The sequence below is a fragment of the Leptidea sinapis genome, chromosome 35 (genome assembly GCF_905404315.1).
Source record: "Leptidea sinapis chromosome 35, ilLepSina1.1, whole genome shotgun sequence".
Classification (NCBI taxonomy): Eukaryota; Metazoa; Arthropoda; class Insecta; order Lepidoptera; family Pieridae; genus Leptidea; species Leptidea sinapis.
The window spans coordinates 8,656,581-8,681,772 of NC_066299.1; the positions used below are offsets into that span (position 1 = coordinate 8,656,581).

The 25,192-nt window shown below is 33.3% G+C and overlaps 1 protein-coding gene across 2 annotated transcripts in view; it reads right to left on the reverse strand.

The window, feature by feature from the left end:
* The window catches only part of LOC126975222 (uncharacterized), an 80,994-nt gene that overhangs the window by 21,029 nt on the left and 34,773 nt on the right, over positions 1–25,192 (reverse strand). The window contains exon 2 of one of the 2 annotated variants that reach the window (XM_050823015.1): positions 16,848–16,895. Coding sequence is in view for 1 of the 2 variants with exons in the window: in XM_050823014.1 (XP_050678971.1) it covers positions 14,240–14,282 (43 nt within the window). In the remaining variant the exon portion in view is untranslated. Of the gene's footprint in view, positions 1–14,239; positions 14,476–16,847; positions 16,896–25,192 lie in introns of those variants that run through there. The other variant, XM_050823014.1, reaches the window with a different exon arrangement.

The window sequence follows — 25,192 nt, forward strand, 5'->3', positions numbered from 1 at the left end:
ATGATTATTATAATGTTGCCCCACTTCCATTACAATCTAGCTGTAACTTTTCTACTGTAACTAAGCTAGGTAGTCGAAGCTAAGAATGTATCCAATGAAACTTTTACTAATGTCTCTATGAAGGGGAAGCCACTTTGTTCATGTGTCTTTTATTATATTATTCTATGTAAGTTGTAACATGCGGCCAATGAAAGTTTAGCCAAAATTAGCGAGACTGTTGGGATAAAAAAATAAGTCGTTTTGTGGCGAATGTATCATGAATATATTCATATTCATCTTGTAAAAGAAACTGTTATTTAGGACAAAGAAACTTAAATTTTTTACACCTATTTCTATACCGAATTACTAGATGGAAAATATTTTGTTGGTGTTTCTTTAGTGAGGGCTTTACTTCAGCAATAAGTAAAGCACAATAAGGATTTAAGAAAAAAGAAAATGATAAAAATAAAAATAAATTAAGTGGTTTTATGAAACCACGATACTAGTGACTATTTTTTCAGTAGGTAAGCAATTTAATTTACTAAGTGCGACTTTAATATATTCTATGCGATAGATAGACGAAAATATTTGGTGGATAAGTAAAAGTTTATTTTTTAAATATATTTCATATTTCTTATTATATAACAAACTAAAAAAGACCTAACGCTTTAAATAAATATTGGTTCACGGGGACGAGACATCTGAGACTATTGCATGTGTAGCGGTTTATCAGTAAAGCAAATGCAAAAAACCTGGTAAAGATTCGTCATTTACCACGTCACTGTATTTCCTACTTGTAACACAATGTCCATTGGTATAATATTTGCGTTACCTAAACGGTTATTCCGACGTATATATCTCTAAGCACATAGGTGTTATTTTTAACTTGGATCGCGAGAAAACCGATCTATTTCCACGTTAAAATACACACGTAGCTAGTTATCGTGACGTAAGACGCTGCTCAAAGGGAATTGTTTTTCACGCGAGATTTTTTTTAACTTCCCGCTAAGAAAATTAGAAAAAAAAACAAAAATTCGGAAATGTTATTCGTATAAAACCGCGTTTTTCGAAAATCGAGTTTTTATCAGATCTCGACGTTTTAAGGTCCTAGGAAGCTTCCCTGACTATTCCCGCGATGGTGTGCGTACGTCTGTATATATGTGTGTATGTATGGATGTATGTAAACCTCTTATAACTTTTGAACTGCTCAACCGATTTCATCGCGGTTGGCGCCATTCGAAAGGGCTTGACCACACTAATTAGATTTATTAAACTTAATTTTATTAGAATACAATTCGAACTGCTTCGAACCGGTACATTTTAAGAAATCTCAAAAAAACTACGAATTTTTTTCATATGTGTTTTTTTGCATTTACTTTTAAACTGATTAACTGATCGATTCCAATAACTAATCAGCTCTTAACATCAAAAAAATCACGTCGATAGCCACCAAGCCGGTCAAAGTCGGTTTATACGCTTGTGAATTATGGTAGACGAAAGAAAACCAAAAAAAGTGTTTTTTCAGAATTACTTGAAAATTCCGAGTACGATCAATTGAAACTCAAAGATTCTATATGGGCCTGAAAAACGGCGAATGTGCGTTTTTCCGCTAACCACGTGAAAATTGGTTCAATTATTCTAAAAAAAGAAATTTTTAAAAGAGATTTAAAAAAACCTCTCGCCGCCTCCGCAGTTTCGCCGTGACCACGATTCATGCAATTGGATCGAAATATCGACGTCAAATCAATTAAATATATCTATATCGTTAGCACCCGTCATAATAATTACAATGCTAAAGTTCCGCGATGATAAAAGTTTAAAAACATATATCACATATTTGCATCAATATATATATATACTAGCTGACCCGACAGACGTTGTTCGGTGCATAATAAAAAAATACTGTTTATGTATTTATTTATTAAAAATGTATTTGTCAATAATATTTCATAACACCACGAATTATTTTGTAAAATATGCTTCCTGTCAATGACGTTCTATATTATGTATAAAACATCATTGCTCCCTGTTGCTAACTATAATGAAATTGTTTCACAGCAGAACTGTCAAACCGTGCGTAAATAAATTCTCTCACAGAAAATATGTCCATACAAAACAAATATTGGAATTAAAAATAATTATGGGTCTCAAATCGAAATAAAAACTATCCAATCTCTCAAGTAACTAAACTGCACTCGATGAAGTAATCCCCATTAAAATCCGTTCATTAGTTTAGGAGTCCATTGAGGACAAACATTGTGACACGAGATTTATATATATTAAGATATATATATATATATATATATATATATATGTAAGCGTCTACAGAAACTGTAATGGCAAGCTCTCGTTAGTATATATATACTAACGTATAGACAAATAAAGCGTGCGAGAGAGACCACTACCTAACACACACATTACCAATCAGAGTTGTTCACGCATTATCAGGTAGTCAGGTCTATACGCTACTATATTCTTTGTCTATGATTAAAAATTTGTAAATAAAAAACCCAATGTTCTATTCATAATACCAAGTCGACTAGTCTGTGTGTGTGTGTGTCGTCGTAATATTCGACTATATCACAAAAGCGCAATTTGACTGTGCAAGCATTACATCACAGTTGAATCACACATATGTAGCTCCAAGGGTGTCATAAAATACAATGTTAGGGTTATCACAACAATTTAATACTGAGAAACAATGAAGAAGTCAGCCACGAGTCATCTACGAACTCATCTTCTATTCAAATTATACTTCGTAAAAAGGTCACAAAAATTTGACACGACGCTCAGTCATCCAGACTATATTATTCATTTGTATGAACACGTAACACACAGTTCTCAATAATATCAAGTATCACGGCTTACAATCACTCAAACTAGAATATTTATTGTTTAAAACTTACAGCACAGCTTCTAAACAGCTGTTAAAACTTTGAGTTTGAAGTTAACCTCTATTTTGAGCAATGCAAAGTGTATACAAATCGCGAGTGTAAGACGAAGCTTGTCACGGACACTAAAGTAATAAACCTGGCCTACTCTTATCGGTCTACTAATAGCAACATACTCTATCTAGACTTATAAATTATCTAAGGATATCAAGTATCACCTGACCAGCTAACTAGAATCTATAAATAAAAACAATAATTAGTAAAATCATTTTATTGCAGGTCAGCCACCCATATAATACATCTTTACATATAAGTACCTACTCTATTTAAAATATTCTATTTTTAAATTATTAAAAAATTTAATTAATTACCTATTTAATGTAAAATTAAGATCATTTAAAAAAATTAATGTTATATACTTTAGGGATCTGTTTATGAACTCTTAAAACTTTCGGTAATACATTGTACCATGTATTTTGCCGTACCTCTGATAATCTATGTGAGATTTCTTAAGCGGTTGTTTGGTTGAAAAGCGAAACAAACAAAATTACATACAAATTTATATGTAATCATTGGGTTTAAATATTAAAAGTTATTATTTCAACCGATATCGTTTGTACCAGACTAGGCTTAGCAATAAGAGGCATTTATTTTCTCAAAATTGATTCCTTTAGAATTCCTTTTGATGTCATCAAAAAACAATGTCATCAAAAAGGTAGCTTATCCTCTATTAAAACATAATATCCATAATTTACAGCCTATGATTTGCGAAGTCACATATCATACTTGCTATAAACCAATTTGTATTAAGATTGGTCAAACAGCCAGCAGTTATAAAAGGACACACAGACTGAATCTACAAATTTATATGGTGTCGTATTTTTTAGCAAAAAAAAAATTTGCGCAGGATGCAGGCAAAATATTGGGCTGAATGGCGACAAACCTCCGCCATTTTCTGCCGGCAAGCAATCATGTGCCAGCACCAATGACGTTCTCGGAACGTGTATGGACATATCATTCGTAGTCTGATGGCGTAACGGCAAAAGTGTGATTAAAGACAATGTAAGCACACTTTTTTCTTTGTGTCAAATGTCAGTGTCCGAATCGGGTTCTAAATTAAACATACGTAACTTGCTGAATAAATGTTTTACATTGCTGCTTATTGACTAAGAATATTTTAAGCAACTGGAATAAATATGGCAATGTATGGATAAAGCAGTCGAAACTTATTATGGTGTGATTTGTGGCAAGTTCCATATTTCAGCATTGTTTACAGTATGTGTTTCAAAGTGGCGAGTGCAATTGCAATGCCACTCATCTTTGGAGTTTGAGGCACTCATTGCATTGTACTCAGCAGGGCGTATCACTTATCATGAGGAGAACGTCTTTCTGGCCCCGATACTTTCTCATAATTTTTTTTTAATAAACTTCGGGTAATTTCCAGTTTCAACATGTCTCGTGGGAACTGGGCATTTGTAAAACTAACAGCTCTTTAACTAACGACTCCGCATTAGTTTAATCCGCTTACTGGTCTCATTAACATTGTTTAAAACATCACCACAAGTAGCTTACCTGATTGTGACTGACTCATGAACTAGTCCCGACCAGGTATGGCTAACAATATCAATTATAAAGTGTATAAAGACCCATTTGTAAAAAAAAGCAGGTGACTTTTTTCTGTGTCAAGAAACTAAAATTAACGAAAAAGTTTTTATTCATTTGAAATATAAATGGCTGGTTGTATAAGTACCGTGATGTTTTGAAAACTTAGTTCTAAATTGAAATTTATAACAGGGGTTGTTTTTGAAAGAAATAGTAGATTTTACAACGAGTGCACAAAACGAACCATTTTTATCCGAGATATAAATATATAAACTCTGCGATGTTTCGATTGAGAGGAAATAAAACAGTAGTATAACATGGAAATTTTTAACAATTTTAGCAAATTAGAAGAAATTAATAAACGCACGAAAAAACAAGACCTGTTTCCTGTCGCTTTTTTTTTAATCTTATGACATTGATATTAGGCTTGGGCTCCAGAGCTATACAGCCTACTATTAAATTAATTTTGTAATATATATATTTTTTAATTGCTTAAATAACCTACCGTATTTTAATTTTAATATCTTTTATGTCTTAAAAAACACATGAGGCAAATAAATTAAAGTAAATATTATATAATAACAAATTCTATATCTGAAATTTTTATTATGTTTGGCTGTATGGCTCGTTTTCTATGCCTTAATTATCTATATTAATTTTTATGAGTAGATACGTTAATGCACTTGTGCAAAAATCGATTTTGTGCAGCCTATATCGTGCACAAATAAGCAATTTCAGAGCATGAGAAGTGAAAATAAATTTTTCACTTCATTTGTGCAAAGTGAATGTAATACTACGTTATAAAAGGTGAGACTGCCTAAGTAAACATTTAAATTTAGTTTAGTATGAAACATGCAGTCATTTGACATGAGTTTGAAATAGTAGTAATTACAGAATGGCCATTGGCGAAGTATAATCCGGCTAAGTTTGAAAGCGAACAGTTGCTTCAAACGTAGTGGATTTCGGCTATCTCCGTTTTTTACAAGATTATAGCCGTCATCTGTCATTTAATCAATAACTGCACGTTTCATGCAATCGAGTGAATCGCTTCTTTCTTAGACAGTTGCTCTAGGCTGCATTTGTGGGGCGAATTCCTGAGAGGTGAAGATCGACATCGACAAGACAAGGAAAACGCTTTTCAGAGTCATGCTTTGAAGAAATCACATGAGGACACCGTTATGTTTGAGGCGGCTGTAAATTACTTCGATCGTCCGGAATTGAACTTTATAGAAAACGGCACATCGAATAGACATCGATACATAACGGATGCCTTAATTCCTCATGTACAGTCCGCACTCGCTATTCTAGGAGACTATTCGATTTATATTGAAGACAACGGTCGCGCTCATAATTCAAGATGGAGTCACACTACATATTAGAATTAAATTTACATTGTACTTTATTAAAAAAAAAAACGTGTTTAATTTTAACTAAGCTAGCTTGTACACCGATTAACGATTTGAAGTTTAACATTATATCTCATTGATTTAATCAAAAATATGTTATGATCAAATTAACGAAAATTGTTCCTTGTTTATTAATTTTCCAACATTCTGTGGTAAGACTACATAAAAGTATTAAAAAAATTATTTATAACAAAAACTTTCCTTCTTAGGTGCCCACTTTTTGCAAGCTATAAGCCTTTTGTCCAACTGTTAAAATATCATGTGTAACACAAGGATGCCTCAGTCGCTCGTTGTACCGCTTCGCTGCGACGTGTATTTGAGCGAAGCGAGGTTAACTAAGTTTGTGTACAAACACAAAACAAAATTAATCAAACAACAACAAGATTTGATCAATCGGCTCAATTTTTAAATAAATATAAATAGCGCGTGCTAATTTAAAATAATTTGTAAATCAAGTTCATTTTTAATTATAATAATTGAATCAAGTTGAAATTCAAAATTCTGTCTCCACATTAACCTAGAATAAGTCGAAAACTTTCTATGAGTTCAAAAATTTTTAAAATCAGGCCAGAAATGTCTGAATAACAATTTAACACAGAAATCAATTGGAGTCACCCGGTGGGAGCTGCGCTCAGCTTCGCTCAAAAAATTCTAAAATTATCCAAATACGAACATAAAAAACGACCAATATCTTTGTACAAATAAAACTAAAATTAATTTCACTAAAAACAATACTAATGCTAGACGGTACCTGCTGTACTCACACCAAAGTTAATATCTGTCCTTATCTGTAATTTTAGTCGCTGAAGTGTGTAAACACATTTTACCGAAACTCTCTTTAGCAAATATTTCATAGCATATTATAGAGTTTGTCTACTTTTAGTTTAGAAAACAAAATAGAATTACAGGGATATATACCTACAAAATTATGAACGAAATCCAATTCAATAATACAATTGCAACCTTGACATGCGAAGCTTACGAGGGCGGCCGCTCGTATGCGCTACCAGCAATGTGTATAATCTGGTATTTTTTAGAATGCCTAGGTATTCTACACATTAACCACTACGCAGCTGATAATGTAACTAGTTAGTTTGATCAATTATTGTTTCTGTCTCTGCGATAAAAAAATATCAAGTAGGCTGTTAGGAGCTAAGAAAAAAACGTTTCAGATGAAGAGATAATCTTTGATATAAGTTTAGGTAATAATCACACAGTGAACAAAAATTTAATAAATTTGGATTTATTTCTATATGTTTTTAAGTAAGATAGAAAATTTACACAATTTGGATCTACTGTTTGAGGGTCGGGTAGAAGGATTTTGGGTAGATAGAAAAAAAAACAACGAAGCCATCTCAACTTTTTTAGCTATCTATCACTTCAATTATAATATAACAACAAGTAATTAAAAATATGATTATATGTTATTTTCAAATGGCAAAAACCAATGGAGTATAAAATTGAAATACACATTACAAATTACAGATCAAATTTCATATTTCCAAAAATAAAATACCGACTTCAGTTATATACCTATTTTACAATACGGTGGGTAAATGTTGTATCAATAAATTTAATTTATACATTGCCAGTGGAGCTCATGGGTTTGTATACATTACCTATGTAAAATATGTAATGCATCATACAATTAATAATAGTTCATACATTGCTTGGACGGCCCAGGTATTCTGTATAGAAATTACCTAGCTATTGCATAAAATACCTGAATTATACACATTGCATGGTTGCATATACATAACATTATTTTCTTTAAGAAACCAAAAATACAGTAAGAACATATTCAAACATGTTCTTGTGTTAAAATAAGTATAGTTAAACGCATCGTAAGTCACAGCAACACCAAAAAAATAGTTTTTGCAAAATACAATGAAAGTCTCATTTAAGTTTTCGCAAACGGTTTATTGTTGGCGGTAAAATAAGCGACTTCTGTAAGTCGGCAGCTTTGTGTCACCTCTTGTTTTGTTTACCGTTAACAAACAAATATTTAAAACAATACACTAACTTTCACTACGTTATATATGACGCAATAAATTGGTGCATTGTCGGTACTAGAGCACGTTTCAAGGCATTTATTCTTACCTTTTGTTTCGTCTTTAACGGTAGTGAGTTGGACCCGCTCTAAGGAGGTCTATAAATGCGGCAAAAACTAGCGTGCGTCTGTTTAAATTTCACTGTTGTATTGTATTGAGTCGTGCATGCCGTCGGCCCATCGCATTCAAACAATTATATTTTTAGTGGACACCGTGAAATTTCGTTTCGAAACGGTGCCAATAGAGGCATCATTGGATATTTTGTGTGATAAATTGCGAGTCAACAATACGCCTCTTCCGCTGCGAACGCGTTTGAGTGAAGGAATTTGTGAACAATTATCTTGTCCACAATGTTACGGCCATCAATGATTCGAAACATTGTCCCGTTTACATGAATGACATATCAATTTTCAACAAACATTATTTTATAAAGTGGGAAGGTTCATTTCACAGGATGCCACTTCCCGTTCTGGTTTGACGGGCGCCGTAGCTAGTGAAATAAATGGGCCAATGAGACCTATCGTTTATGTCTCAAAGTGACAAACGCAGTCGCAGTGTCGCTCATATTTTGAGTTCAATCAAGAATCCTGAGCAGCACTGCTGAAATAGTAATAGGAATATCAGTAGTAGGCGTATCACTCATCATCGGGCCTTGTTCGTCTCTCAATTTTTCTCATGAATGATGGTCGATAAATCCTATTCAGTAATTATACGTATTTACTTATACTACTCATTTCTTTAATTTTTGAAATACTTCGTACGTCTTCTTTCTTTGGCCTTGCCGTTTCCCGCTACACGGAGTCGGCTTTTCCAATGATGCCACGCCACGTGGTCCGTTGCTGTGCGTCCTCTTCCCTCTGACTCAATTCCTTCATATCCCTCTGTCCATTTGTCAACCAGGTGGTCTGAGGTCTCTTCCATTCTTTATGATAGCCATAGAAAGGCTCAGCTCGTGCCTCACGACGTGATCCTCAGTTCTACGCATTACGTGACCGTACCGTACCATCTCAGCCTGGACTTGATCAGTTTTTCCGTTATCTTTGCAACCTTGAAGCCCCCCTTGATGTGATTGCGAACCTTGTTTTTGAGTGTGAATCCTCCCGCCCATCGTAGCGTATGCATTTCTGTTGTGTGGAGCTTTTGCTCATACTTCTTATTTGATGCCCAGGCTTCGCTAGCATAAAGTAGCGCAGATCTTACAGCCATTTTATAATCCATGCCCTTAGTTGTTATTGTCATTTTAGTGTCATACAAGACTCCATTCAAGGTACGCCATTAATTTTAGCCTGCCGTTTTTCTATGAGTTACGTCCACTTCAATTGATCCATCATCTGAGAGCACTGATCCTCAGTTGGTGGTTGGTCTGGTTGAAGTATTTTGCTCTTGGTGTTGTCAAGCTTCATATCCGTGCCAGCGCTATCATTTGGGTTGAAATTGCAAAAAATATTCAGTGTTAGTTCTGCTGATGCGTAGACCATTCAGTTCTAATGAATTTCCACTGCTCCAAGTCTTCTTGGATCTCCTGAAAGTTATGAGAAATAAGGACCACATCATCAGCATATAAGAGGTTCCATGGTGTGGGGCGTTGGAATTTTGCTGAGATTAATTATGACATTGTTTAAAAAAATGACTTAGGTCACTCCCCTGATAAATACCAACTTTAATGCCAAAACCTTAAGATGATCCAGCTGCGGTTCAGACGCTTGCCTGAACATCGCTGTACGTGTCCTGTATAAACGTTATATAGTATTCAGGGACTCCATGTGCTCTCAGAGCCAGCTATGTTATCGTGCTCGGTACTCGGTCTAAGGCCTTCTCTAGGTCTTTCAATAGTAGTCTGAAATTTTGTTTGTTATCTTGTGCTTCCTCCGTGATCTATGCACTTGGATAGTATCTGTAGTTCCATTCCCTGCTACGAAGCCAAACTGGTTTTCGAACTCTTTCCCAGATTTTGAGGGTATGCGATGTGAGTTTTTGAGAGATGACAAGCTAGCTATCCTATCCTGGAGCATCTGGCATTTTCTCATTTCTCAAGATGTCATTAACCATTCACCTAGCCATACCTCTTCATCCGCTTTTAGAGCCTTCCATAATTCATGTATTTTGGCTCCACTTATGTACCCACAACGTTTATATATTTTTTATAATATTTGATGTACAGACACGCTACGCGCGCACTTCAATAGTGCATTAAAATGCAGAAACACATGGGTAAACCTATAAAATTAAAATATAAAAAATGAACCACATATAATTTGAACATTAATTAGAACATATTGCTTACAAAAATACTGATAACTGTAGTTAATTGTGACGAAGACCGAAAATTTTAGTCAAACTAAAAATAGTAGATGAAAGGCAAAAAATTGGCTAACTACAAAAAACCATGCAGGTGATCGTAACAAGTATCTAAGAAAGGCAGTGTAGGAGAAGAAGAATTGAAAATGCCAAAAAAATGGATCTCGTCTGAATGAACCGTCCCACTTTAGTTTAAATACCATCCAAGTAACCTTTAAAAGTACAAAAAATTGCAAAATCATACGAGCCGTATAGGGGAAGAAAACATGCAAGCTCAAACACATCGGAATTTCATATAAAAACTATTAAATTCAAGTTAATTTAAGACTATGTCATTCAATTAAGTAAATTCATTGAAAAATGTCTTTGGCACCTTTCTTAAGTTCTTCATCATGCTAATGTCTCTTTTCACCTAGGCTTTTAAAGCTTATTACAAAATATTCACTTTAAGAAATGTATACATAAGTCATTCCCCAGGGTATCAATATTGACAGTTATACATGAAAGCATTTACCTGCTGCTATTAAACAAGATATAACAGCATAATTTCTTTTGATCTGACATGCCGAAACAATTTAATCATTATGTCTGTCGGAAAATTAACGACATGCAATGCAGTCAAAAAGTAACTTTCAGTGGAAGCATCAAAGTTGAAACTGGATTGAATTAGGTTGTGGTAATAAGACATTTCATGAAGGGAACAGTTTAGTAAAGGAATTGGCGGTATTCGCCAACGATGGCAAGGAAACGGCATTGCGATATCTGTGTCCAGCCGACTGGGTGGGCGCGGTTGACTGCTTTTTATTTTTTTCGGTTTTTAGATTCGTATTCTAGTCTGTCTCGAATTTAAATTATAAATTGAGCGTCAGTTATGTCATTGACATTTTGTTGGACTTGTACACTTGTACTGCACTTGACATCACTTTAAATACCAATCGGCCGGTTTAAGAATCTGGATTATTATCAATACTGAATCTGCGTTCCAATTTGCAATGCAAATTTCCAAATCCTTAATAAAATTATTGTAGAAAATGCATATCTGTCAAATTCACTTAAATTAAAAACTAAAAGATATTAACAATTCAAATTTAATTAATATTTTCATTCAAATTTAAATATGGAATGGGTATTAAAGGTCAAAAACTACCACCCATACAAAAAAGTATGCGCCAGACCTGAGAAGAACGGGCGCAAGAAATTCAGCGGGCCTCTAAAGTTTTATGAAAATATCATGAAACTTTAGAAGTAATATCATACAGTAAAATTTATTAGTTATTAACCTGAGAGCGGTCGCTCCATTCCCAATGTGTGTTATCAAAATGTCCCATAGATCGGTTTTTGAAACACTAAAATCAGGAAATAGATTAAAATGCTCAACTATAATTAACTCAAACATGTATTGCGATTTAATGCAGAAAAAGACTTTTATTTGCTGGTATTTTATTGATTACAATCACAATTCAGTCCTCTGATAATAAAAATTACCGCCGCAAATATATTGTCTTACTAGAAGTATTTTGTTTACTATTGCATTGTCTTACTAGTAGTATTTGTACACGATTATGCTTTAAATGATAAACAACTTATAAATCTTTATGATTGTCAACTTTTTATTTTAAATATATATAATTATTAGCTGCAAGTCGCCATTACAAACACATAAGCTCTAAAATTTTTATCAAAATCAACAAAAGCTTAAACATCTACCCACTGACCAAGAGGAAATGTAAAGCGAAACTTGACTCCTGGTTAAAAACATTAGATTATGAAGATACAGAGAAACTTGTGGATGTGTAAAATATTCATCACTCCCTCACACACCTAAGAAAACCACACACAGCACAAATGTAACAAACTTCACTTACTATATACGTATCTCTAACACTCACCCACACACTTCACCCAAAACTAAACACATAATATAATAATACTGATGTATATATTTCAAATCACATGTCCTGTACTATTTTTTAATGTATTTTATTAATAACCGTACTCTGTTTACTATTTAGATCTTTGTGCATGGAACATCATTCCTTATTGTATTCGGAGAAGGGCGTTGTTAGCTGCGCTGCAGTTTATACTTTTGCAGCTATCATCGTTTTTACTTGTTTGTATTATCTTTGTTAAATTGTTCCAAATAAAAGTTTTATTATTTATTTATTTAATTCTAATATTCTTCCGTCTTATAAAAACGTCCCTGACGCTTACATGATAACGATAGAAACAAACATTTCATTTTTGTCTGTTTGATCGTTTTACCTTAGAAACTGAAGCGATTTAGACAGGATTTTAACTAGCAGTATAGATAGTAACTTAGATTACTTTTGAAGAAAAAAGAAATGCATGAATAACCTATGACTATTGAAAGAAACATCCAATTCAGTTGTCAGATTGCTTCGTAAAGTAATTATACAATAAAATTGAAACATTAATGTTCATAATAACATTATGTCGACATTAAAAGAATAATTAAGTCTTCGCTGAACTTGAATTATGCCGTGTGAATATTTATCATTTCTTTATTCGGCCAAAGAATGCATTTCGTTCTTAAATTAATCGAACAAAGATTTTCGACGAAAACTTTAATTCTACCCACAGAAATATGACCTGTATGTTGCAACTATACTTTTTCGATTCAATTTAGGTCATGCAATGTAATTTTGACAACACAATATTTAAAGAGAATAATTTTGAATTTCAAAAAGTTTTATTTTGAATGTCAAAATTCGTGAATATTTATCTGTGAAAGATTATAATTAACCTCAAGACGAGCGTGTAATGTACAATGTACAGCGATACACTGTATTTCTATTTGAATTCTAAATCGGTGACATTGATGGAAAATACCGCGAAAATTATTATTTCCGCGCGCCGAGACAAAGACCCGTAATTCTGGTTATAAGGCTAAAACTATAAACTAAGTATATTGCCGTAATAGACGATATCCTATCCTTAAAACCTAGGTGTAAGAAAGAGACCTGTCAAATTGGACCGCGTTTTAATTTTAGGGATTTTTCTTATTGCTCTGTTTTATCGGATATTAATTAAAAACTATAGTGGTATCGTGTTTTGTATTTGATTGAGTTGCTAGATATAGCAAGAATCCAACTAAAGAATCATTTAACAGGTTTTAATATAGATTCTTCAATACTACTTTCGTGACGTTTATTTTGCGTAGAACATGTGCACTAAAATACAAAAAATTACATTTTATATATGCAGTGAACACTCTTTTTTCTAAATATCACATTAATGAAAATAATTATGTGATAGAAAACAAAATATTGTATACGTGGATATGACACCGTTTATCAATATTTATTCACAGGGATTGAACAAGCAAAATACTGCACACTTCACTAACACACTAACACATCTGTAAAACTAGCACACTTGAACATTTTAAATTTAATCTGGCTTAAAAAGGAGAGTATTTGTCTATTATGCTAGTAGTATACTAAGTTTATGGGTAAGATATCCTTTTGCAAGCACTCCCCCAAATTTGTTGTATTTTTTGTAAGATGTTCCGAAAATAAAATTTTCCAGCCAGCTTAACTTATTGGATTTTATTATAGCATAAGAACAATAGATACACAACAATAAACTTTTTAACAGTCACGACTTAAGAAGAAGCCCAATCAACAAAAGAGTATTTATTATTATGTTACTACCAGTCATATTTGTTGAAGTTTGATGCAGTTGTTGTAGAACATAAAATATATCTTATCACTGTGACACGTATATAGTCCTAATGACGCTTAATTGTATATTAATTAAATTATAATGTGTTTTATTTTAGAAAATTAATATGAAAAAATCCTCTATTAAATATTACATATAGATTCAATAGATAGGTATATTTTTTTGATAATTTTCGTGTATTATACTGAATTTGACAGAAGTCGCATGCAGAAGTTAGTATTCAATAATGTTGGAATACATAATTCGTTTATCGTCATAACAAACTATAGTCTGACTAAGAAGAGTAACCATACAACTGTATTTTTACCTGAAAACTCTTTACATTTACTTCTTTTCTCCGATGCGACCATTCGTTCAACATGATGACAATCCAAAAACAGCTCCTTTCTGAACACTCCAAGTTATAACAGTGTCTTTGATCGCGAATAATTTACAACACATGATACATTACCATCACCGCCCCATAAATAAACAATTTCCTCAAAAACATCCAAGAAAAATATTCTAAAAATTATCTCGAAATTTCACATACACAAAGTATGTCGCTCTGAACGTAAACCGTCAAAGGCTATCTGACACAGATCTACATGCAGTCATCTAGACGGCTTCAAAATTTGTCAAAAGCAAAAAGTTCTTATGGTTAAGCGCCAATTTACAAATATTTGACATAAATGCAATTCATTGTGTGAGGAGCTTTGAATATTAACGCTAAATATTGTAATGTACGGTCTACAGAAAAGTCAGAGCTCTGTGTCACAGAAGACATCTGTGTTTGTGGTTTTTGTGAAGTGAAATGTGACAAAATGTAAATCTTTATTATATTAATTAATAATTTAATAATTATTATTTAATACTAGCTGACCCAGCAAACGTTGTATTGCCATATAAAGTAATAAGAAAAAAAATTTTTTTGGGGTTTAAAAAATAGATGACGACCGATTCTCAGATCTACCAAATATTAAATCTATACTAATATTATAAAGCTGCAGTGTTTGTTTGTTTCTTTGAACGCGCTAATCTCTGGTACTACTGGTCCGATTTGAATGATTCTTTCAGTGTTGGGTAGTCCATTTATCGAGGAAGGCTATAGGCTATGTTTTTCTTTCTTTTTCAAAATTAGGGATCCGTAATAAAATTGCTATTTTGTAACACAAGGTGTAAAATCGAAAACCTATTTTTGCGTGCGCTGCAAAAACTATTGACAATAGAACAAAATGATGTACAGGCTATAATATAGGCAATATTTTATTACTTATAAAACTATCGCGTGAATTATACTTTATATGGCAAAACAACGTTTGCCGGGTCAGCTAGTCGTACATAAAATCTACCAACTATAGATAGCTAAAATTAAGTTTTTTGTTTACCTCCGGAGAAAGTTCGCACGATATAAAGTTTCTAATTAGTTATTAATTTTAAACTATTCTTTCAATTTGGTTTGTTCACGACGGGGGGGGGGGGGGGATACACATCAAACGAAAAACAAAATTATTTTCATATTTATTCACCTTTTAAACCTTCTCTGGAGTTCCACAAATAATTCAAGACCAAATTTAGCCAAATCGATCCAGCCGTTCTCGAGTTTTAGCGAGACTAACGAAGAGCAACTCATTTTTATGTATATAGATATAGTATTTCATGACGCGTGGAGACAAAGGAAACAATAAATTTGTGTCGTGAAATTAATTAGTTGTATTATTATTATGACGTTATTAAATTAACACAATTAAGCTCTACCGTACTTTTACAAAATATCTTCCTAGCGCTATACTAAAATATATCTTATACTATTTATTTATTTATCGATACTTGTAATTTTTTCCTTAGGTAATTTCTACGTCTAGATAGAGCATCTTGCTGTAAGGCAACGCATGACAACAGGCCAGGTTTATTACTTTAGTGTGCATGACAGCTACGTCTTACAATCGCGATTTGATAGGAAAAATTTAAAAAAATTGGCAGTTGTAGAGATTGCCGATTGAAGTGAAAGCTTAAAACTTTTAGTATTCATATTTATGTTCACTAAATCCATTCAGTTTCACTAATAAGATATAACCAGCATTAATGTTGCACAATACGACAGCTACAGATATACTGCTATAAGCATTTCGTTAACGCTAACTCACGACATGTCACTAATCCAAAAAGTTTCTACTTATAAATATTTATATTTATTTTTTTAATTATTTAGTTTATCTCGTAGTAATGAGCATGTCGGTGACGCGAACCCATAATATTTATCCCTAACAAAAAGTGCCCATTGCGGCTAAAGAAATATTCACTTCAATAAACAGATGGAAAAATAGTTGATGATTTCAAAGGCAACAATTATTCACAGTAGTTATTCTAAATGTTAATGAGTTCAATAATATAAGAGAATAAAAAAATGAAATGTGTGCTGGGACACACAGAAGAAGTGAAACTTCAACGGACAAAGCTTAAAAGGCTTTTCTCAAAGTTTCCGGCCATTATTAAAAAAAGGTATTTCAAAGAAAAATTATTTCAACAAAAATTTATTTCCAAGATAAATAATTTAATATTTTTTTGTTTAAGCAATTTCAAACAAACATTTTTCAACAAATTTAAATTATACTTAAAATCAAAATGCAAAATAATGCAAAAGTGCTTTCATACCTCCTCCGTGGTAGCGTTAAACGTTTAACGCAATCTTGTTGAAAGTCTCCTTAGATGTTTCACTTCAATAAATAAATATCGCTGTCTACACGTTTACTTTATGATCGGTATTTGTATGATGTGTACAAAATCTAAAGTATACAATATACAGGAATCAAAGGTACGAGGTAGCATGCGACGTTGACAATACCGCTCCTAGTTTTAAAGATAAGTGAACAATGTTACAAAATGTTGTGGAAAAATTTTGTTTTCATAAAAAATATATTAAGTTAAGAACATACCTGTTTAATAATCTTGCAATGTCTCAAATCCAGCAACAAGATTGAAATCTGAAACAAAAAAGGTTTTATATAATATATCGTTAAGAATATGTGAAAAACGCCTCTAATAATATTTAGAGTGAAACGAATTGAAATATATCACAAAACAACTCCAGGCAAATGATATGAAAAACTATAACATTATAATCTGTTATACTGTGATAATTAAGTAATTTTTAGAAGGTATTGTTGATTAAGTATTACGCATATATACTACATCAGGAGGCGCCATCTATTGTCATTTGTTGATTTCTTTCAGTGTGACGGTTTACGGTAATAAAGTTATTTTCAGTAGTATTTTGAGTTGCACTAAATACTGTTTGAACGACACTTGCATATTTTATCAATACAATATCTAGAAGAGGCACACTATAAAGCCTTCTTGACTTAATGGTTGACATTCATTTTAACTTAGATGTTGAGTCACTCGAACCGACAAGTTGCAACGGGCCCGTCGTGATATGGTTACACCAACTACTACTTAGAACGGGTCATGACTTTTCTCTTATGCCACAACGTATTGTTGGTCTTACAGAATTACAGCCACGAATGAATTTCACTATGTAATATTTCTGTGAAAACCACGACGCGTCGTGAGCGTTTTCATGAGTGTCGCCATATCATGAATATTGCATTGATTACTACGTACTGTGAGATTGTAGTGTCGCTCAATCAACGGTTTTCAGCATCCAGAACAGTATTCAAGTAGTGCCGAATTCCACCTTCGCACGACACGCCACAGGTTAGGATATCATCCCCACCATCTGGATCTCTAGACGTATAAAATATATAAGTAAAAAATTTGATGTATCGCTCTTTAAATAAATAGTATTATATTTATTTTTGTATATAATGGGTTAAGACCCCGATTATTATTTATAAAAATTACTTAATTATCACAGTATAACAGATTATAATGTTTATAGTTTTTCATGTATTTTGTAAATCTTTGAACATAACCATATATTATAGTGTTTCAATAATTAATTTTGAAAAGAATTATGAAACTTATACAACAAAAAAGTAATAATTGTGTGTTATATCAAACCACGTTCATAAAATAAAACTATAAAAAAAACTCGTTCAGGTGTGGGGTCGAACCTACTCTACCTATCGGGAACCAGAGCATAAATCTGGCGCCTTATACATTAATGATACAACTTCACCCCTACTACAATCGAGCGGCCGATTGTAATGCGACATGCGATAGAAGGGTGAAATTTGAGGCGATGCATGTAATTAACACATGTAATTACACATTAAAAATTGAGTAAACATTAATTTTCCAAAACCAAAGTGGTTTCTATGACAAGCCAGAATTTAATTTAACTTTTTATACAAAAGTCTGTTGTTTACTAAGGGCCAATGAATATTTTTAATACTTATTCCATAAGCGGCATAACATTTATCATACAAATAAAATTTGAAAAACAAAATTTTATGAACGATGCGGGATTCGAACCCACGATCTCCGGCGTTCCGTGCCGGTGCTCTGACCAACTGAGCTAACCGTTCGAGTGACGGATCGCTATAAAATCTTGTATGCTTTGTTCAATTCTCAGGATGTGGCTTCATCTACAGGATCTACTTTGCAGTTGATAACCTGCTCAACCCCAATATTTGCATATTAGGAAATTGACTTGAGATGTCGCTGTTGTTAATCTAAACAATATGTTATGTTTATAAAGTGATAACCTTCACTTCTAGGATGATTACACAAATAAAATATGAAAAACAAAATTTTATGAACGATGCGGGAATCGAACCCACCACCGTCCGCGAGCGTTCCGTGTGGGTGCTCTAACCAACTGAGCTAACCGTTCAAGTGACGTATCGCTATAAAATCTAGTATGTTTTGTTCAACTCTCAGGATCTGGCTTCAAGCCACAATGCGTCGTGAGTATTTTTAATTGATTCTCAAGCTGAATGCGTTTACACAACGAGATGTGAGTTGCATTTTTTTGCAATGATGTATCAAATGCACCTAATTAAATGATTCTATGTAATTTTGTCTTTATTTCTAACAAAATTTTATTTTTGCGATTTAAATTAAGGGCTGTGTAAAGAGGCAGTACTTGATGAGATATATGTTCAGATTTGATATCGTATTAAGTTATTATTGTGTGTCTGGAATATTAACTTAAGCCGAAACTAAGGCGCTTGTTAGACAATTATTGTCATTACCTTGAAAACTCGTTATAGAATTAGTTTTTTAAATTTAGCTCCTAAATTTGATGGTAAAGCCTCGGGCTGATTGCAATTGTATTCGTGATCTAGATTTTTTCAAAAGTAACTGTAGTAATCAATTTCTTTCGGGCTTAATATTGAAACCGATGCTTATAAGGCCCCAATTCCTTTGTACTGTTGATTGATATTATAGGTTACTTAAATTGATTGGGGTGTCGAAATTATAACCTGTCATAACCCCAGACGAAGTATGACGAGGCATTGGGAAGGTTACGCTAAGACCGCCATATTGAAAAATATAACTTGTAATAATTTAAGACCGATAAAGAGAGCCTGTTGCCCGTTTCCCCCACCCCCTCCATCTAATATAAAAAATGTTATATCTAAAGTGTAAATGATTTAATATTTAAATATCTGTCAAAACATTTTTTATCTCCACTTTAATTTTTGAAATTGTATACTATTTCATTTGTCGTACAGTGCATATGCAGTGTTTGTTAGAAAATAAAGATATTATACACTACAGGAGTTTTAGCGTTATCTATAGTAAGTAGGCAAGCGTTGATATTAATATAAGACTTATGTAGTTTATATAGAAACAAATTAGTAAATTGTTGTTTCCAGGTATTTTTATTCCGTCACAATAAGTGAATCTAATGAAAAAATTAAGAAAAATACTCGTACTACGAAGCTGTGGAATGAGCTTCCTTGTGCGGTGTTTCTGGGACGATACGACATTCTTAAAGGCCGGCAACGCTCTTGTGATTCCTCTGGTGTTGCAAGAGAATGTGGGCGGCGGTGATCACTTAATACCAGGTGACCCTCGTACGCTCGTTTGTCCTCCTATTCCATAAAAAAAAAGGACAACCCGAAAAAAACAGTGCTGTTTATTGCGTTTTATACCATGGAGTTTTGATTAGAAGATGCACCTCGTTCGGCCTGTTACTGATAACAATGACGCTATTTTTTGCTAGAACGGCATATGAGTAGTTAATACATAGCTAAAGAACTGGGAATTGACCACAAAACAGCTATGACCCAATAATATTACATTACGCAAAAAAGGACGATACCAGCTCACTTAAAAAAATGATCCGTGTATTAATTTGTATTGAGACGTTATGGAACCAAACCGCATATGAAGAGGTTGATAACTGCTGGTGAAAACTCGATCACGTACGATAAGAATAACCGAATAAGTTCGTGATGTGTGTATGGTAAAAAGGCATAAAAGGCATTTATTTTCTCAAAATTTATTCCTTTACAGTTCTTTTTAATGTCATTTCTAATAAGTAGGTAGGATTGAAAGGACATTGTTAATTGTGAGCTTTTACCGCATAGCAGAAGCATTGATTCGGAGCTTTATTGCCAATAACTGACAGGACGTTCAGCTGGTAATTGATATGCCCAATGCAATGCAGCTCCGCTCAGAAAAACTCAAAAATTCGGAACCACACTACAATTGCGCTCGTCACCTTGAGATATAAGATGTTAACTAGGTTTGCCACAATAATGGAATAATTATCCTTATATATTACTTCTTCACGGCAGAAAAAGGCGCCTATGCGGTACCTATTATCTAACCTACATCATGTTCATCAAGCCTCCCACTAGTAAATGCCCTTATTCGCCTTTTTATGACACCCTTGGTCTTGAGACAGCGTAAAGTTTGGCTGTAAAGTGTTAATGCAATCGACATGTAGCCCTGGTCTGACTTGCACCTTCAGATTTCCATGTTTCGGGTTTTCAGGTTAAAATCATGAGTGAGCTGCCAAAACCACTTAGAATGCAAATAAACTTTTGTTTATGTGACTTAATTTAAATACGTGAATGAACAGGGCACAACCCATGCGAAACACTACAGTAAAAAGCTGTCAATTGGTTTCTTATAGTCAAAACCCAAACCAATCAATTACAAAAATTACAATACCCCTATCTCATCTTACAGTTATCCAATATCTCGTACAATAGATACGAAAATAGTTCTTCCAATTATGTTCTAAAATAGATTTTGGAGTGATGGTAAAGAATGGGATTTCCATTTCGTTTGTTTAAAAAACTGATGTTGTCACAGTTCGTTTGGTTCGATATTATAAACGCGTTTATCGACGAGATCTTAATACCTACGTCACTATGGCATAAAAGTAACTGCACTCAATCTTCTGATTTCATATTTAAACAATATAATTCAGAGGGTTTACGTGAATGGCAGAAGATCTCCTGGGACTCCTCTTAGTATGGGGGTACCACATACTAAGGGGGTATTCTTGGACCGTTCCTCTTCCTTATAGAAAAAAAAACATAAGGTAGTATTATTTGCGGATGATACTTCACTGATATTTTAAAATGAAACCAGGTTCTAAATGGTGAAGTTAATAATACTATATCTGACATCGTGAACTGGTTTAGCGCTAATAACCTAATGTTAGTAAGAAAACGAAATATATAAAATTTTGCGTACCAAATCTCAACAATTTAAATGCGAGTGTTTTTTTTTTAAACGGAGAGATGATAAAACCGGTGGAATCTGCTATATTTCTTGGCATTACTCTGGACTCCAAATTACAATGGGGCATCCATATTGAAGGATTGGATAAAAGACTTAGTTCGCAGTATACGTGGTTAAAAATATTAGACAATTAACTGACGTAGATACGAGGCGACTACGTTACTTTAGTTATTTTTATAGTACTATGTCCTATGGTATATTTAAAGAAATAAACATCTGGACTGTTGCCTTCCAAAATATTCTTGATAATGTTATGTATAGGCACAAGTGAATTTGCTAAACGCTGTCGTAACCATAATGTTAACACCAGGAACAAACATAAACTTATAATGCCTATTCTTCGGCTAAGTCGAGTTAGTAAGTCTTTTGTGGGGCGTTGTATATGCTTTTGCAACAAGATCCCAGAAAATGTTTTAAAACAAATGTATTACGAAATTTAAAAGAATTGTTAAAAAACGTTTGTGTGGGAAAGGATACTATATCATAAATTACTTTTTTAATGATACCACTGCTTGGGAATAGAGCGACTGCCCACAGGCTATTAAATAATAAATTTTATTGTACGATTTTACATTGTAACCATATTTTTATATAAAAAATTAGGTCTTCTCAGGTCGCAGGCATACGATTTAGAATGGGTGGTAGTTTTTGACTTTCATTAAGTGATATTATATCTTATTTATTTATTACACTATTTTGACACCCCATTAACAAAATATAACTTAAATATTAACGTACATTACGAACTTATTACTATATAGTAATTTTTTTTTTAATTTTGAATAAAAATATTTGAATTTGAATCACATTTTTTTAAGAAATATGACAATCTTATGGTAAGTATTTGCCCAAATCTAAATTCTCTTTATGATTTGTCGAAATTTTATTACTTAAGTTAAATTTACGCATTGAATTTATTACTGTTCTTGGTATAAACTTATAATATTAATTCACTCACTTTCACACAACTTAATACTTTATTTGTAGACTCAATCACGCGAGCCAGTTAACGATATAATTATGTATCTAATAGAACATACGTACTTAATAAAATGATCTAAACAGCAAACAGCATCCATGACCAGAAACCTTATATTCATATTTATCACTGTTACCCGCGACTTTGTCCACATTTACCAGTCTTACCATTTCAGTTGGTGTTTCAATGTTGCCACATACAGATATACAAAAAAAATCATATATCTCTCGTCGTTAAGGCAGCGTCGTAAGAAACGTTTTCGTTCTACCGTCTTTTCATTTTTCAGGTTAGTATATAGCATATGACACTCACGAATAATGTAGCTTTCTATTAATAAATAATTCTCAAAATCGGCCCAGTAGATCTAGAGATGACCCGGTACAACTTCATAAACTTTACCTCTTTATAATATAAGTACAGATGTAATGTTTGCACCTGCCGGGATTCGAATCCCAGGCCACCAGTTTGCAACAACAGTCCGTATGTCTGTCACTATAACAAGAAATTAAACAACCCAGATTGATAATTGATACGATATTTTCATAATTATTATTTCAATTATTTAGAAATGATCGCCATGCCAGTTCCTTCGTTAACGAGTTCGTCTCCCACTAGACTTGTCTTGTTCCTAATTTAGAGAAAATACTTAATTTTTATCTAATAAAAGCATAGTCCACGTGTATTCCTACAGGATGTTACAATTACGTAATATGACAGCACGACTTGTATTGTTACATTGTCTATTACTCCCGAACAAAAAATTGGAAAATACGAATGTAAACTATTGATGCTGAGACGAACCAGTTAATTATGTGTAAACCAGGATTTCCTCTTATTGTAATTATTTCCAGGATGCGATTCTGAAAGTCAAAGTCCACCAGGTACCTGGAACCTGAATCCACCATAAAGTTGATTCCACCAATAGGTTTTGTTTTATGGAAGAGGAGTACAAACGAGTGTGCGGATCACCTGATGTTAAGTGATCACCGCCGCTCACATTCTCTTGCAACTCATAACACAGCTTTGTAGTACGTGGCAGAAAGTTCCATAAAATAGAATAAGTAAGCTATCCTTAACGTAGCTTCATACGTGGGAGGTTTCTTTGCACGAAATGTGATGGGAATCATAGCGGAGCCTTTTTCTGCCGTAAAGCAGTTTTGTGCAAGCATTTTTGTTTCGGTTTGAAAGGCACCGTAGCAATTTAAATTATTCGGCTATAATTAATTCATTATAATTCTATGTCTAAAAGTGACGAGCTCAAGGTTTCCATCCAGGTTTTTTGATAATGGTGAGCACCTTTGCATTGTAATGTTTATTTCACTTCTTCAGTGTTATGTCACTTCTGCTCATAAAACAAATTAAACAGTAAAACCAAATTGAATGTAAGGTAGTTTTAGACATAGAGTGAAGAAAGGCAATGGGAATAAACTACTTTTTATACGGAAAAAGTTCCGTATAAAAAGTAGTTTATTCCCAAAAGGAAGAGATCACCTAACCGTATTTCACACGGTCGTAATGGAAAACTCGTACATAGTAAATATTATTAGGTTTTCTTAATACTCGTTGAAATTAAAAAAAATTCGCTATAACTTTTATTGTTATTAAAAGTTTTATTTACTGAAGTAACAGTAAAAAATATTGTCTCTGGAAAAGACAGTCTCTGTCTCGTTTTGAATATATTGCCGTTATTTATTTACTATGCTTATAACTTATCTCCAATGGTCAAACTTAAGCTCAATCAACAGACAACAGCTCAATAGACAGAGTATGATCAATTATGTTCAAATCACCTACACAATAATAATACTACAATAAATTATTATATTATAGTAAATCAACATGAAAACAATATGATATTTGAATAGGATTCCTCGCAACAAAAAATTATAATATTAAAGAGAGTAATTAATTACAAATAAACAAACTAAACATATTATAGAAATAATAGTTAATAAATACAAAGTTTACTGTAAATAACTAACAATTAATACTCCTCTCACAAAAACGCAAGCACTCTGATAAAATGGTCTGCCATCTATCCGCAAATTATTACAAGCAGAGTTGGCTACGAGAAGAGCGTCGAGAGCAGTGAGAGACCGCGGTATAGGTGAGTTGGTGCGAGCCACAGTATGATGTGTACTCGCGAACAATCTATACCTGCGCCTCGAACAATAATTGCCCGGTACAAAGATTCTACGTAGCTCTTCATGCAAACTCGGCGCATCTATATCACCTCTGAGAACTTTGCACATAACTGTGAGCTGCTGTCGCCTAACTAACTAACCTCGAGGGTAGCCAAATGTACCCAGAAGAAATTTCGTGGGATACATATAGGGGTAGTATCCATGCATACGTTTGTACCTAAGAAAAGCTTTTTGTACCTTTTTAGAAGAAGAAAGAAGGTACAGAAGTACTTTCATGAAGATTACATACACACATAGCTTTTTCTAGCTTGCTGCGCACAAAAGCACCAAATAAAAGCCGTATGATTTGTTGACATTATTTTGTGCCATGCAACATGAATCAGATTTGATCTCTTTAGAGTTTTAGGTCATCAGCATAAAGCAGTGAATTATCGCTGACTTACCCCAGACACGGTTGGATTCAAACAAACCAAACCAGACATACCGT